Raw genomic sequence first — 17249 nt, 5'->3', positions numbered from 1 at the left:
ACAAGATTTTGACTTGTGGTGCCCATGCACTGGGTAGGCCTATGGGTTTCCATTGGAGCAGTCCACGGATTGTATCAATCTTGGGATTGGATTGGATCAGAGATTTTCACCAAAACATGGGTTAGGACTAGGCCGGATTTTCGAACTTGTCAGCTCACACGGATTGAGCAAAATGAAAACCAGTCAAACAAAATTTATCACTAAACGACACCTGAAATACTCTATGAATCATCAAGACACAAACATCAAGAATCCAGGCACCCTTAAAGGAAGAAAAAACGATAATTTTCATTCCAAGCAATGTAAAAAGATGCATTATGTTACATAGCTCATTGACAAATTCGACGACAAATTTCTAGTGAACAGATCACCTTGACAAAATGACATAGGTAGCACTCACACCAGTCGAAAATTAGGCTCTTATTGCTTCCCAGGCAATGGGAATGGGCCAAGTCTAAAAATCTACTATCATATCTATCATCACATGCTTACCGTTTCCCTGATCATGCCAGAATGCGGTTGAACCCCAATGGGTGAAATTGCATTTCAAAGTTAAAAAGAAGGCAGGCGGATGTTTTGTTCGTAAAAAGCTCTTAAGGCCTGTAAAACGTAAAAAGTCCTTGCTTACACAACGTCGGAAGAGCACAGGCTGTTTCCTGTTTTCTTTTATGGCGTTGCGTACCAGCAGATAAACCCAGCCACCGCCGTGCATAATCCCGAACGGTCCCCACAGGTCCTTGGTCATACCATGACCTGTGCCTCTTCATGCCGTCACGTCTCAGGTCGAGAGACGACGAAACCAGTCGATTGTCGCTTAAGCGAGCGGCAGGGCCGTCTCGTACGGTAGAACGGTAGAGGCACGGCTGCTGGCGCCTGATACACTCTCTAGCACTGATCTCTTCGGAGGCCTCCCGCTCATGTTAGCTCCTCACTCTCGACTCCCCGTTGATCCCTCTGCAGATCTTTCAAGGAGTTCTTCGAACTGGGTCGGCCCTGCGTCGTTTTCTCGTGGTCCAATAGTATTGCCGCGAAACAGAGGGCGGCGTGTTTATTCTTTGAGATTGGGATTATTGGGGAGGGGAGAAAAATAATCTGAGGAAGGAGCGATTTTTGTTTTAGCAGACACCTGGAAATGCATTAGCTGAAGAAGCTCAAGCTAAAGCTAGTTAAAGACTGAAATTTCGTTCACTGACTAGTTATACAGAAACTATAGTCATGCCATGAAGTTAACCTTTCTCACGCAGTAGCTTGCGTTTCAAACTCTGTGGTATGCTTTACACCAACAAAACATGCCCCTGCCTACATTTTGACTCTGAAATGCAATGTCACCCAATGGGGTTAAATCGGATTGCTGGCATGATCAGGAGAAACGGCAAGTATGTGATGAATGATATGACAGTGGATTACTAGACATTTTTATTGCTTGGGAGGGAATAAGAGCTCTAGTTTTCCATTGATATGAGTGGTGCTCGCATCCGGCTGTCAATCGAAATCCGTCGTCGAATTGGTCCCTGAGGTATGTAACATCTTTGCATCGCTTCTTTACATCGCTGTTCATCGCTTGAAAACAAAACGACCTATTTTCTAGTATTAAAGGTACTTGTCCGAATTGATGTATCCATTAAGTGTTTTCGGGGGAATTTAGCGACGATTTACGTTTCAGGCAGCGGTCTGTCTCCTTGGAACGGTGTTTTGTGTTGTTTTTATTTTGGTCGGCATGACAACGACGGCAGAGCTGGTCTTATAAGTGTTCGCTGGCAAACGGCTCAGTCTCAGTTTCGTCGTGCGTCTCCTCTCCTACACCAACAGTTGTGTGACGCCGGTTTCGCCAACCGACCGCTGTCATCAGTCTGCCGTTGCTCGCCCATAACCCACGTGAATCCCTCCCAAGAAGTAACGCCAAAGCGTCTTCAGAAAGTCTCATTAAAGAGAGCTGAAGTCCACACATCTGCCAACAAACTGCATAGCCCCCTGCAACAGCGTCATGATGCCATGGCTTAAGGTAGTCTTTGGTCTTCTTCTTATGCTCAACTTCTCCTTGCCGCTGCTGGTCGTGGCGCGGAAGTGGAGTCTTCTCGACGAGCCGATGCCCGTCTTGGTGGTCAACCTGGCCTTCACTGACCTGTTGTTCGGAATTTGTGCGGTGCTGATCGGGGTCGTTGACCTCGTGTTTGTCCAGTCGGTGTTCTTGGAACCCTGTCTGTTCCTCCAGTACACGAGCGCATCCCTGGCCGTGGGAATGAAAGTGGCGCACCTCGCCCTCGCAATTGACCAGTTCATTGCCGTGGTGTTCCCGCTGCGGTACTACGACATCATCACCGACAAGGTCAAGAAGCTGGTCATGCTCACGTGGGCGACTCTGCTGCTGAATGTACTGTTTGGCGCCATCGCCTTCCTGCTCGGCCTAGAGACAGTGGTGGAGTTCGACCTTCGCATACTCAATGTCACTAAGGTGGCCACGCACTGCCGCTGGGAGCTCATGTCAAACGCCTTCGTAATCTCTCTCGAGGTACAGGCGGTCATGTTGTCGGCCTGTGCAGGTGCACTGTTCGTCTACACCGGAATGAAGGGCGTGTGCCACCTCAGGCGCATCAGGGCTGGTCGCATCGCTGACAACAGCGGCCTCACCGAGCGCTTCAGAATCTTCCAACGTATCTTTAAGGTGGTGTCGCTGCTGATCGTTCTGGACATTATCGGTGCAAGCCTGAGGATTGGCTCCCGTTGGTATTCCATGCCCATCACCACATCGGTCCTCCACCTTCTCCGCCTGCTGATGATCATAGCGGGGGGGCTGGGTCTACGGTTTGGGCAATGGTATGATGTGTGCGGCTTACAAGACCCTGATCCCTCGCCTCTGTGATAGAGGACAGATACACCAAGATAATTGAATCATAATGATGTTCGAAAAATTGTGTACGTTTTAGTACTTTGGTGTGATGTATTTTGATGAGCTTTTGGCTAAGGGCCTTAAGAGTGAAAATGTAAAAACATAAAACGAACACCAGATGTCAGCCATTGTTAAGGGGAATATCCAGCTTTTTGCACTTCCTACGCGCAATTGGATCAGACGGGTCAGGTTCGATCGGTAATATTAGTATTCTCGAGATCCCCAAACCTTCAAGAAATTGATTTGAAGTAACCGTCTCGATGGGCAACACAATTTTTGCATGAGGCATGCGACTCCTGTAATGCCAAAGCAAAGTGGAGTGAAAAGCAAAAGGAGCACGTTTATTTTGTTCAGCAAACAATGTTTAGTTGGTGTTGATGGCAAGAGCACCTTGATGCTGTATTAAATTCCTACACGCATGTTTCAGAATGTTCGCTGTCCTTAAAGAGAGTGTCCTACTTCTTTCTGCTTTTCAGTTCTTGTTACATTAGACCGGTACAAGTTAATAAGTAATGTCAGTTGTCTCGAAATCCTTTTGAATTACTGAGAGCTGCAAGTTGAAGCAGCTGACCCCGGAGGCCAAATCTCAGTTGACACCCTGCTCACCACGATGAAAGAAACACATTCCATTTGCTTTGCTTATTCCGACGATGTGTTCTACAATGTGCGCAGCACAGTTATGTGTTCAACGTTCGTGTAATAAATGCTACGAAAGCTTAAAAACCTCTGCTTAGGTGAAAAGATATGCGATTAAGAAGCATTTTTCTCGCGAATTCAACGTAACGTTACACTATTACTCGGATTTCTGTCCTATGGCGATTACCAGAGTGGCTCTTTTCGAGGCGGACTTTTGCTTCGAGAATGGGAGTATGATATCAGCCATTTTACGCACCGATTCGATCTTCCACTAATCAGCTTCTCGGTAACAGGCCGTTGCAAATCACAGACGGCCACCATCACATGCTGGCCAATCACACACATCCGGCTCACCCCACGCGGCGAGAAATCCTGGACCTGGAGCGCGGCCCCGCTCCTGTCGCTGCCCACCACCAACGGTCTGCGGAAGGTGGTCTTCGATCACAAAGTGGTGTCCTCTTGGTATCGGCGGCAGCAAGAGCGACCATCAACCGAGCTGCCGATCGGTCTGCCCGCCAACCCTCTGGTCGTATTGCTGTCTATTCGCTGATCACACTGATGTTGATGCGATTCAACAGATCTAACAGGTCGCATTTTGTATTGTATCGCATTTGGTGGTTCTGGTATCATAACAATCTGGCATGGGCCAGAACCTTTCAAAATTCTGACAAGAAAATTGGCACACCGCTAGAATAACATGGATACCAGGTGAGGGAGAAGAAACCATGCTATGTCTGGCCTAGATGTGTTGCGATTCTTCCAGATATCGAACGTTGTTATACCAGAATGTTGTGAGCTTAGTTTCGAGAGAACATTGAGTGGTAGATGCAACAATTACAGTTTATTGCGTTTTGCGTGCACCAGCAAAGTTGTGAACAAGCGTGTCAACTTAAATTGCACTGGCATGCTTGCATACCATGCAGTTGCACACCTACACTCCCGTACTGGATCCACACGCTTCGCGTCGATATTGCAAATAATAACGCGCACTTGCCTCAGTGCTTCACTACAGGATGCATCAGCACCGGCTAGCCGATATTGGAAGCATATCATTAGACTCATTTTCCTCTTCATTCCTATTATCTAACCATTCTTTGCGCCATGATCCCTGCATCACGTTTAGACCCATCACGGTGATTTCTCGCGTCGGAATGGCCGTCAAAAAATAGTGAGCCCGATACATGAAAACCATCCGTCCTCAACAACTACATTTACGCGCAATTGGTGCTTGCCAATGTAGCATCTTGAGTTATAGGTGTATACACGCTTTCAATGATCTCTTTTCCATCCCGGGGTCCTAGAATGTGGCGCAACGCAGACGGGAGCCAGCCCTTGAACGTGCTACCACAGTGCGGAGCATAGAGTTTGTTGCCATGGCAACCAAGGTTTAAGTTTGTGACGAGACGAAGTCCTCTGACCTATCAAAGGACGAGTGTGATGTCCGAATTCGGAGTTTCCGCAAAGCCATAGGCTCTACATTTACGGAAACCCGAGCGTTCTACCTTGTAGCCTTGGGTTATAACGTACAACTAGGTTTCTATAGCCTTGGGTCATACCAGGAGAGTAGGCTGCTGCGGCGGCATGATGATCTCGGTGCTGAAATCATAGTACGTTTTCATCTCTCAAGGAACATTTTATTCGTATCACATCAATTTCAAAAAAAATTACAGAGAGCCGCATCATTTGTGCAACAACCATTCGTCCGCTCCAATTTTCATATCTGTTGTCCTACATTTTTGAAACCCACAAGCACAATTACGTGATTTGAAATTATCTTGCCGCGGCGTTTGCGAAACAGTCCTCATTATGGTTGTCATTACAGTTATGCGATCGGCGCCACCGCCGGCGCCCCGCGTTGACTGCGGGAGCCTCCGCGAGAGTGGATCCGCCAAGGCGGACATAATCTCAGATCTAAGGCGACCGGATCGAAACGGTCGCTGGCTGCTTTGCAGGAACCAAAAACGCTCACGACTGTCTCCCACGAGACGCAAATGCCCTGATCTGTCTCCTTAACCTTGGCCCTGATTTGCCGTTTCTCATAACTCGGACTAATGGAGGGGGGGGGGGGGGGGAGGGGAGGATGCGACCCCCATCCGCGGGCGTTTCCGAACTAAAAAAGATAAACCTTAGAGGAAACACCACGATATTGGTCTCAACAAGGGTTCATGCTTATTGCCAGCTTTCATGCTGTTGGTATAATAGCTGACCTCATTATGGCATGTCAATGGTCAAATTTTCCAGAACATCGCACTTTTTCAGCTTTACATCATACCGAAATATTGCCCCGTGGGGTAACGAAATTGAAACAGGTGTGGTACTTGTTTAAATCTGACCACGATTGCGTATATTTGAGTTGTTTTGAGCTCATGTGCATGAGATATGGCTGCGTTAATGTAGCAGTGCCGGCCCACCGCGCATTCCGCAGCATCGCCATCTGCCGGCCGCCGCCCGCGCCTGCTGTCGGTCGTCGTGCAGCGTTCCTAACAAAACCGCCACTGCTCGGAAACCAGAGAAGCTAGGAACATGTTTTTGGTGTCAAAACACGTGCAATGCATACCTTATGGGCTACCGAAAAGGTGGACGCAATGACGAAGCATGCTAGAGCGGTATTTTTATAAAAAGCCTCTTTTTATTAAAAAACCTCTTTTTATCAAAAAAACCTCTTTTTGTTAAAAAACCTTAGTCATATTTTGTTTTCCTTAAGCCTGAGGGAGATCCCCTATCAGGGCGAAGGCTAGCCAAATTTGTAAACAGAAAACGAAACCAGATCTCAAACCTGCAAGTTGTTGATTTCTTTTTTAATCACATTCTACCTGCCATAACATTTTTGGGGAAACAAACTGTACTTTCCTTCTGTCAGCTAATAAGCCTATGATAATACCAGAAAGAGAAACGGTTCAATGATTTCCTCTTACTCATGCCACTGAAAAGTGAACGTGGCAGCCTACACTCTGCCTAGTATGCGCAATACCTTCATGCTTCGTTGATATTATATGTGCTAGACACCCACATTATACAAAAATATCTTGCCCAATGATATCTTACAAGCATGCATCAAGGCACCACGTAATCACAAATGATATGCTTTGCTTTTCATGGAACACCAACTCAGTCTACCTAGTGGACATTTATTTCAAGCAATCAACCAGCCTTCAAACTTTGGGAAAGATGTCAATAAGATTCTAAGCTTCAAGACATCCTAGTCTTGCACGAAATGGAGCAGGTCTTTTCCCCAATTTATGGTTCTTCTTTACTTAACATGCTCCCACATGTGATCTATCACAAATCTTAGGCCACTTGGAATGCATCCTCAAAATTACCCAAATCCTGAACACAATATTGATCCTAAAATAAGCACACTTAGTTCTTTTTCAGGGTCATTTTTAGAAGGCATTTTCAAATAAGCATGTTTGAATATATCAGGCATGCATTGCAAAACACTGTGATTTGGAGCAGCCTAAGGTTTCAGGTAGCAGCTTGTCATGATTGGGAAATGATTTCAAAGATATCAACTAGATACATCAGACAGCGTGAATATTAGCCCAAAAGCAGCACTCCTTTGCTTCACCGTGGCACTACCTGTCAGGCAAATGTGCTATAAAAATGAAAGGATCACTGGACTAAAACACTTTGCCTTTATATGCTGAGTTTATCCCCAAAAGTTACCTAAATTCGCATAAGCCTATGAACATATATATATATATATATATATATATATATTAATATATATATATATATATATATGTATTAATATACAATAATAATATATATATTAATATACAATATATATATATATATATATATATATATATATATATTAATACATAAATCCCCACAATGTAATTTTCCTTACATACTGTCTCAACAAAATATTGTGAAATCTGGCAAATTTTCAGTGTCTTTCTTAACCCTAAAATAAACGAACTTTACCATCATGCTGCCGCCATTCTAAGGCCTGATGTTGAGACTCTACTATAAGGTGTGAATTACAATAAACTTAACACATTCCCGTAATAAAGGAACAAATGTTCAGAACATAGATGCTCAGGCTCACGTATCATTTACGGCCATACACACTACACATATTTTTATACAGGTACCTACGCAAAATTGGGTATGCCCTATTCACATGACTCGAACAAGGTAGGTAGGTAGATAACTCCTACTCACAACTCACACAGCTAACCCGCCGAATGTTACAGTTAAATTTACCTACACTTACCAGCCTTGCTCAACCCCTCTCGCAAAATACACACCGGGACACGAGGCCAGACGACTGACAATGGTCAATGTCGTGCTGGCGCATTTAATGGAACCTGCACGACTCCTACATAAGCGAAGTAATGCACAAGGCTGATCATCACTTTATTAGTTTGTAAATGACTATTCCTAGATTATAACGCTTTCATGTCGATGAAAAATATCTTTAAAGCTATATTAATCAATCTGATTACCTATTTGACTACTCCGCTAAACACAGCTGATCTACAAATTCAGCTTGACGGCTTAAAGATTTTATGAAAAATTCCTCTCATGAGCTTACGTCTTCAGTGAGCAATGCTTTTTTGCGCTGAGGAGACAGGGTAGTCAAGACGAGTATCATATTGATGACTAGCCAAAAATAACCCTTCGAAAATTTGGGAGACAGTGGATGTGTTTATAAATTGCCCACAAACTGTCTGCTCACACAGCAGTGTTGAAAAAGGTCTAAGCCACTAAAAGGTATTTTCCTCTTTTGGTGTTGTAATGCACGTAATTTCATCGCGTTCGACGCTTCATGACAGACGCTGTGAACTTGAACTTTGAACAATAAGAGCGTTTGAGTCGCCTTTCATGAAGGTCAGGCATTCATGTGACTCCCGCGCTCGTGGGCGGGTGGACGCTTTTTACCTCTGCTGGTGCGTCACGGCGGCGATGGAGGTCGGCTGTTATCTCTTCGGCAGGCCGAATGCTGATGTTACCCAAAGTGGCTTGCAAGAGCGCACAAAGCAGCCGACACCCACCAGTCAGCGACAGAGAAAGGAACGCCACAGATTACAGCACCTTACGTCCTGGACCACTCCACGGATTGGACCAATCCACGGAATGTGGGTCAATCCGCGGGCCGGATCGCATCGGATCTGAAATTTCCCCCAAAACGTAGATAAGGACCGGACTGAATTTTGAAGTTTGCCAGCTCGATTAGCATACTTCAAATTATGTATGCTGCCTCAATTGATAACTTGTCTAATGTCTGCAAAAAAAGTTGCATCCTCACAATTATTTGTTTACTCACATCCCTCCTCATTTACATGCGCAATCAGCGCATGTAAAAGAATGAGCATGTCGTCCTTTACAACTATGAACCAAGGTAATTCTTTCACCCAGCAGTTGGCTATTTCATGTGAAATAGATATTCTCGACATCGAGCAAAAAACTTTGATATTGGACAGAGGATTATTTTGTGCGTCCTATCTAGTATACTCCCACTTACCTTAACCATGCACAAATCGATCGGAAACAACAGAACTTGACCTAGAGAATCTAATAAACTGGGCTTCTATGTGGCAGATGTCATTTAATTTTAAGTGACAGGTGATGCGATTGGGTAGTCCTGGCAGTGAGGGCATTAACTTTCGAATGGGAGACTTGGAGATGGGCCAGATCGGGCGAAAAAGGACCAACGGTTATAATTTGCAGGGATTCCAAGCATGAAAAGTAATGTGGGGCTGCTAGGAACAAGGCACTTCGGATGCTGAGACATATTTACAGGAATGTCCATTACAAGAGTAGCAGCGTTGTCAAAAAGTGGTGGCTAGCTTATGTCAGACCACACCTAGAGTACTGCGCGCAGGCTTGGTTCCCATACTTTCAAAAATATATAGATATGCCAAATTGAGTAAAGCAGAAAACAGTTACGATGATGAATGGGATCGGATACTTAGAGTATAAAGACAGGGTTAAGGCCTTGAAACTGTATTCACTAAAATAATATAAACTTACGGGGTATCTGATAGAGGCATTCAAGATTACGAAAGGGATAACAAGGCAGATCTACGACGAGCACTGGACATCACGCCGACACTTGGAGAAAACCAGCTTCAATTAGCAATAGGTAGGGGTAGAACTATGAAAAGGCAGATGTCATGTAGTCAAAGAGTATTGAACCATTGGAATGGACTGCCAAACGAAGTTGTATGAAGTCGCTCTCAAGCAACATTTAATACTTGTTTGGACAAGTTCTATCGGTCTAAGGATCTCATTTATAGCTACATTTGTGCAGGTCAGGTGGAAAAATTAGTGTTAAGTGTGCGGAACATGGCGTAACCCAACTTCGAAGAACTCGTCCGGCTTTTTATTGACCTCGTGTCTTTGTGTTTGTTTTTGTCTTTACGTCTTAAGCGCGTTTGCACAGCCATCACTCGTCCGCTATGTTTTAACAACACACTAACACCAAGTAAGGAAATTAACGCGTGTTAATATGCCACCCAGCACCGTCCACTCATACTTAGCATGAAAATTTGGAAGACACGTCGAAGCGCTGGCAATCATAACGGATGTCGGATAATGGTTGACAAATACTTAACTTTCGGAACACGTTTTGTTAATATGACAGAGTTCTTTATTTGTATCTTACTCTGAGGCACTCACTGTGTTACGCCATCCATTTATTATTCATGATTATTATCTTCGCAAGATGAAAACAAAACAGTGGGTACAAAATTACGTACTATGGTCAATATACATGGCAAATTTGCAATGGACTGCGTAAATGTGATTTCATGCAGCCATGTGATGCGCGACTTAAACTTGAGGTAATTTTCGTATTGTCTCAGGTATGAGAAAAAAGGGAGAATTTGTAGCATCTGGCCTTTTGAGCACTAGGATTCACAAATGACGCCGCGGTTTCGTTCCCCTGAATGGAAGAGCATTTACCGAGGGGGTGAGCAGTGGCACGCGTGGATTTGTAAGGTTGGAAGTATTTATCAAGCCCCTCTTAGCGCACGCAGCGACAATGCGGAAACAACGTCGAGTAGTTATCCAGTCTGGCCTGAGAAATTTCGTGAAAAATCAAAGTCGCTTTTCTTGCAACGGTTCAGCTTTCTTTATAAATACCAAACGAAACAACACAAAAACAAAAACGGAACGACATGCATCTGTTAGAAAACCACTTGAGACACAAAGTTCTTACGTTGTAACGAAATCAGCCAAACGTTCGCGATGGATGCAAGTTCGTTACTCAAATTCAGTTTAAAAGCCGCCAAATTGATCACATCGTAGAAAATACCAGATACGACTGAGGAAAGTTGCTGAAGTTTTAGATGACCACATGACAAAATGATTTACTTGTTATGCGATTTCATCCCACATCATGACTAACAGCGTACTAGTCGTTAGGTTGTGAAATTTTATGCCGCGACAGCTGAGCTGGGATGTGAAAGGTTTCCCCACGTAACTCCAGCTCTTACTGCCCATTACATCGTTTTATCATCCCTTGTGACCTGTATTGTCTCGCGATCAATGTTGCTGTTAAACCATATGCCACGCAGCTATTAAACCAACAGCATGAAAGCTGGCAATAATCATGAACCCTTGTTGAGACCAATATCGTGGTGTTTCCGCTGAGCTTTATCTTCTCTAGTTCGGAAGCGCCCGCGGATGGGGGTCGCATCCTCCCCTCCCCTCCCCCCCCCCCTCCATTAGTCCGCGTTGTGATAAACGGCCATTCAGGGCCAAGGTTAAGGAGACGGATCAGGGCATTTGTGTCTTGTGGGAGACATGCGTGAGCGTTTTTGGTTTCTGCAAAGAAGCCAGTAAACGTTTCGATCCGGTCGTCTTAGATCTGAGATTATGTCCGCCTTGGCGGATCCACTCTCGCGGAGGCTCCCGCAATCGACGCGGGGCGCCGACGGTGGCGCCGATCGCATAACTGTAATGACAACCATAATGAGGACTGTTTCGCAAACGCCGCGGCAAGATAATTTCAAAATCACGTAATTGCGCTTGTGCGAAAATGCAAGACAACAGATATGAAAATTGAAACGGACGAATGGTTGTTACACAAATGATGCGGCTCTGTAAATTGTTTGAAACTGATGTGAGACGAATAAAAGGTTCCTTGAGAGATGAAAACGTACTATGATTTCAGCACCGAGATCATCATGCCGCCGTAGCAGCCTACTCTCCTCATATGATCCAAGGCTATAGAAACCTAGCTGTACGTTATAACCCAAGGCTATAAGGTAGAACGCTCGGGTCTCCGTAAATGTAGAGCCTATGGCTTTGCGGAAACCCCGAATTCGGACATCACACTCGTCCTTTGTCAGGTCAGAGGACTTCGTGTCGTCACAGAATTAAGCCCGGGTTGCCATGGCAATAAACTCCACGTTCCGCACTGTGGTATTATTTCTAAGGGCTGCCTCCCGTCTGTGTTACGCCACATTCTAGGATCCCGGGATGGAAAAGAGATCATTGAAAGTGTGTATACACCTATAACTCAAGATGCTACATTCGTAAGCACCAATTGCGCGTAAATGTGGCTGTTGAGGACGAATGGTTTTCATGTATCGGGTTCATTTTTTTTTGACAGCCAATCCGACGCACACATCGCCGTGATGTGTCTAGACATGATACAGGGAGTATGGCGCAAAGAATGGTTAGAAAACAGGGATGAAGAGGAAAATGAGTCTAATGATATGCTTCCAATATCGGCTAGCCTGTGCTGATGCATCCTGTAGTGAAGCACTGAGGCAAGTGCGCGTAATTATTTTCAATATCGACGCCAAGCGTGTGTGTCCAGTACGGGAGTGTAAGTGTGCAACTGCATGGTACGTAAGCATGCCAGTGCAATTTAAGTTGACACGCTTGTTCACAACTTTGCTGGTGCACGCAAAACGCAATAAACTGTAATTGTTGCATCTACCACGCAATGTTCTCTCGAAATAAACTAAGCTCACAACATTCTGGTATAACAACATTCGATATCTGGAAGAATCGCAACACATCTAGGCCAGGCATAGCACGGTTTCTTCTCCCTCACCCGATATCCATGCTATTCTAGCGGTGTGCCAATTTTCTGGTCGGAATTTTGAAAGGTTCTGGCCCATGCCAGATTGTTATAAGACCAGAACCACCAAATGCTTCACCGCCATTACGATGGTGGTGCAGTATCGGATGATTCTGGTCTCATGATATTACCGCTTTTGCAAATTGCATTGCGCTCTAATACCAGCATGGTACTACAGTGCAAGACAAGTTGCAAAAGTGGTAATATTTGAAATAGATACAAATGCTTTGCTTTAGTCGGGACATTTTTTGGGGGAATCAAAACCCACGTGCAGGAAATATGCAATCTGATGTCGGCTAAAGATAAATCTGCTGAACAATGTGATCAACATTATGGTACATGATGCATGTGAGATATCACATCTGAAATTGCGACTGAATCATACAGATTCAGTGTCGTGTTTGTCCTTACAGATTCGTTACCAGCAGGCATGTGCCTGGCTTTCAAGGTTGGTTTTTGGTACCCACTTCCCCTCACCAAAACGAGGCCCTAGATCCCTCGTTTCGGCTGGTTCTTTCATTATCACTAGTCCTTGGTTCATGGATCATTTGGGTTATTTTGTAAACACCAGGCTTTGGCCCCCGGTTCTCACTGATTGTTCCCAAATTCAACATACAATAATAAGTTTCGTATTAGTAAGTCACAAACGCCACACCCCCGTTTCTGGTTTCCATTAATCCACTCACAAACCGTTTGATCCCGACTCCTGTTCGTCACTGGCACATTTGCCAACACCAGCTCGGGTTGCTATGTGACAGGATTCTGCCATTGGAATCATGCCTCAGAGCAAAAATATAATACATCTGTGCTTTAGTAATTGCATGGGCACTCTATATAACGTAAGCTCATCAAGTGAATACGTAATAGTTTCTAACAACGCCTCCAGGTGAGATCCTGGTTCTTGTTGGTGCCTCTGACTTTATGCTGTATCCCGGTTGCTGCTGGATCCTCCTTAGATTTCCAAGCTGGCTTTGTATTCTTGCGGGATCTTTGGCCATATTATTGGCTAAATATGCGCGCTAAATGACGCTAATGGCACATTGCAAGCTGGCTCCTGGTCTTTGCTGGACCCCTCTGCATGCTTCAGGCCATGTCTTGAATTCCTGTTAGATCTATTGAATCGCACCAACATCAGTGTGATCAGCGAGTAGACAGCAATACGACCAGAGGGTTGGCGGGCAGACCAGTCGGCAGCTCGGTTGATGGTCGCTCTTGCTGGCGCCGATACGAAGAGGACACCACTTTGTGATCGAAGAGCAGCCCCTGCAGGCCGTTGGCGGTGGGCACCGACAGGAGGGAGGCCGCGCTCCAGGTCAAGGATTTCTCGCCGCGTGGGGTGAGCCGGACGTCCATGTCGTCCGGCGCCATGACCAGCGCCAGGAACGCGAAACCGGGTGGACGGCTTTCTGTGACGCACGGACGCTCGTAGCTCGGCCCGGCCGCCGACAGGCGTGGCGGCTCCGAAGTTGTGACGCCGTTGACGAGTGGGATGACGCCCATCTGGGGGGACAAAGCCAGCAGCATGCCAACCCATGTCACACGGACCGTTACACGCGCCCAGTGAGCAGCTCTGTCGATTTATCATTTTCAGTATGTTGGAAACAATACCATACTACGAAGATCGTGTAAGTGGCGTTGCGTCGTTTTTATATTCTACCACATCCTGTGGCACCTATGGCGTAATCAAACTGATGCTTGGCACCAGGCACTGCACAGATCATTGACACGGTAATAATTCCTTAAGTACTCACTTAAATGTCATCCAAGAAATTTTATCTCATTGTTTAACTCGTCAGAGTCAATACTTACAAGCAGATGACGACGAATCACGATGCTTACGCCCACTGCGGTGTTAAACTCCAAGCCTTGCCTTCATACTTTTGATTTGCATGTTCATAAAACAGCATCACATTACTGCGTTGGTATAAGCCGTTAAAACAAAATGAGCGCTTCAAATAAAAAGTGAACGGCATGGAGAGAGACAGCTGGGTTCCACTAATCCTTGCCAGTGTCAACTCCAAGGTTATCCGAAATTGCACGTTTTGAATCAACCAAACACCTCTTATAACGGCGGTATTTCGTGCACTACCAACCGAGGTAAAACATCGTGAATTTAAAAAAGGAGTAAAAAAACAGTGAGTTCACACTTGCTATCCGCTTCGGTCCACGTGCATGGGGTGGCGGAAGGCCTGCAGTGGGATGACATTATTCAGGCTGCCATTGAAGCTGGGCAGGACCAGTCTGGGGCCAGCTCGGGACCAGGGGCCCGGGGCCATTTTGGGCCTGCGGTCCGGGGCCAGCAGCGCTGGGGTCACAGCATTCTCCTGCATCGGGTGAGGACTGTGAGAGGTTCTGAATTCAGGAGCGTGAGACATTAGTGGATCAGTACCAAATACAGACGCACCGAGCGAATCTGACCTCGGCGATCGGGAGGAGCGGGGTGGGGGCACTGAATTGGTGACCCAGAGTCATTCGTGTACGGACTTGCATTTGTGCTCCTGTATCCTGTCCATGACTGCATCAAGCTCTGAGAGCACTGGACAGCATAAGAGAAAGCTATCTAACTAGATCACTGGAAATGTACAATGCATGATTTGACATGACGACGCGTGGTCACGTCTTGATTTATTTCAATCAAACCCAGCCTTCTTTTAAGGGAGTTTTACACAGTTGTATTCCACAGTTGAGTGTTCCACGGTTGCCTGAAAGCTGGGATGCCTGAAAACCTTACATTTGGCATCCAGCTGGAAATTGTGTTGCATTTTATAAACGAACCAAACATGATGCACGCAAGTGGCTGGAGTCGCTGAGGCTCTTGGGCTTGAAGGTACGTGGTGCCCTTGCTCTGTGCATATATGATTCAGATATAGGTAAGCGAGGATATAGCCATGGGTGTCCGGGTTCTGAGTAGCCTTGTTTATGGTTGAAGGTTTCAAGTCAGCTCGGCTTTAGATGGCATCTTAAGACCTGGAAAACAGCAATATGAGCGTAGTGTGTACGGTTAAACAATATCAGGTAGGAGTGAATAAATCACGTAAAATATGGGGAGAAGGAGTGAAAAGTTCCTCCTCACAGGGTGTTGCTTTACACCCAAAGTCGGCAGTTCTAGGATGCTGTGTGCCAATACCCACCCGCGACCCATTCTGAATCGGTTGCGTTCACCCGTCAGCATTTTCCAGCAGCTACGTTAAAAAAATATTAAGAAGCTTTTCGAAACACAATGTTTCAACATCCAGTTAAAACTTTGTGTTTAAGTCTTTTTGTTTGGGTCGATAATCGCAAAAGAAGTGTGAACAGAACTAATTGCGACTGAAAGAAAGACGCTCAGTGACGATGCAAACCATTTTTTGAGGCATCGACCAAACATCTCGTAGATGTCGCGCCTGTACCCATATCTTCAGGTACATGCACATGAATATATGAAGATAAGATGTACGCACAATACATCTTCATTCACATGTACCCACCTGTAATCTTCCCAAAGTCTGTACCCAGCACAGACCCTCACCAAATTCATATGGGTACCCATAGGTGCACCCCCGGTTAAGTCTCATAGCCATTTGGAATAGACAAGGCAGGGTGCTCCCTGAGTGATGATAAGTGTAGACGATTCATGAAACGTATTTTCTTACCTACATTTCTTTCCATCTTGCATTCTATTTACTATGCTATATGCAATATATATATATATATATATATATATATATATATATATATATGCGTAATTTCGGTATGTCTCAGATAAAACGCACCCCAATGACACGAAACCGGAAAAGGGGCAACACGGCTATAAAATCACCACCTTCAGATTTCTTTCAATGATATCAATCAGGGAAATGTCCGCCCACGCCCGTGTTGCCATGCACCAGCTGCGAGCCAGGCCTGGCTTCAATGATCGGAGCTGCTTAAATTAGTACATGTCCACTTGGTGTCATTCTCACGATTATCCACACACGGAGGAGCTGGGCGTCAAAAGGTCAACTCCGCACCCTTTTGGTCAGCTCGTTCTGAGCATTCCGTACAATCAGATCGTGTTTTACGGCAAGATAAGCAACGGCATCGTTGTGCCATCCAAGGCAGGATATCAAAACAAGATATCAGCGTCAACATATAGTTCTTGGCAAGTAAATGTCAATGCTCTGCTTCTATTGGAAGATCCCTCCAAACGTTCGTCCGAAGGGTTACCTTAGTTGGGAAGGTACTCAGAGCCTTCCTCTGAGATGCTGCCTCCTCCAGAGGATCCCTCGAAATTTCCCTCCGAAGTGCTGCTTCCTTCAGATGATCCCTCGGAGTCTCCCTCTGAATGACTGCTTCCCTCCGAGGATCCCTCGGATCCCTCTCGGAAGTGCTGACTCCCTCAGAGGATCACTCGGAACTTTCCTCCAAATAGCTACTTCCCTCCGAGGATCCCTCGGATCCCCCTCGGAAGTGCTGCTTCTTTCAGAGGATCCTTCGGAACTCCCCTCCGAATGGCTGCTTCCCTCCGAGGATCCCTGGGATCCCCCCTCGGAAGTGCTGCTTCCTTTAGAGGATTCTTTGGAGCGCTCCTCCGAAGTGCTGCTCCCCTCGGAAGATTCCTCAAAAGTGCTGCTTCCCTCAGAGGACTCCTCAGAACTGCTGCTTTCCTCAGAAGATTCCTGAGAAGTGCTGCTTCCTTCAGAAGATTCCTCAGAACTGCTG

The 17249-nt window shown here is 45.7% G+C and overlaps 1 protein-coding gene across 1 annotated transcript; it reads left to right on the top strand.

The window, feature by feature from the left end:
- The first annotated feature begins 2023 nt into the window (after positions 1-2023).
- Positions 2024-6042, top strand: LOC119108675 (olfactory receptor 52N4-like). Its single transcript, XM_037232333.1, has 2 exons — positions 2024-2696; positions 5999-6042. Exons 1-2 carry the CDS (start codon positions 2024-2026, stop codon positions 6040-6042), a joined length of 717 nt encoding a protein of 238 aa, XP_037088228.1.
- Positions 6043-17249: the final 11207 nt, after the last annotated feature.

Source organism: Pollicipes pollicipes, unplaced genomic scaffold (genome assembly GCF_011947565.3).
Source record: "Pollicipes pollicipes isolate AB1234 unplaced genomic scaffold, Ppol_2.1 Scaffold_1600;HRSCAF=1878_pilon_pilon_pilon, whole genome shotgun sequence".
Taxonomy (NCBI): Eukaryota; Metazoa; Arthropoda; class Thecostraca; order Pollicipedomorpha; family Pollicipedidae; genus Pollicipes; species Pollicipes pollicipes.
The sequence above is the reverse complement of the archived record's forward strand: the minus strand, read 5'-3'. Positions and strand labels throughout refer to the sequence as shown.

Excerpts from the sequence above, each read along its gene's own strand:
- LOC119108675 (XM_037232333.1), top strand. The coding sequence starts at position 2,024 with ATGCTCAACTTCTCCTTGCCGCTGCTGGTCGTGGCGCGGAAGTGGAGT. Across the intron at positions 2,697-5,998 it reads GATCGTTCTGGACATTATCG|CGTTCCTAACAAAACCGCCA; the intron begins GTGCAAGCCTGA and ends GTCGTCGTGCAG.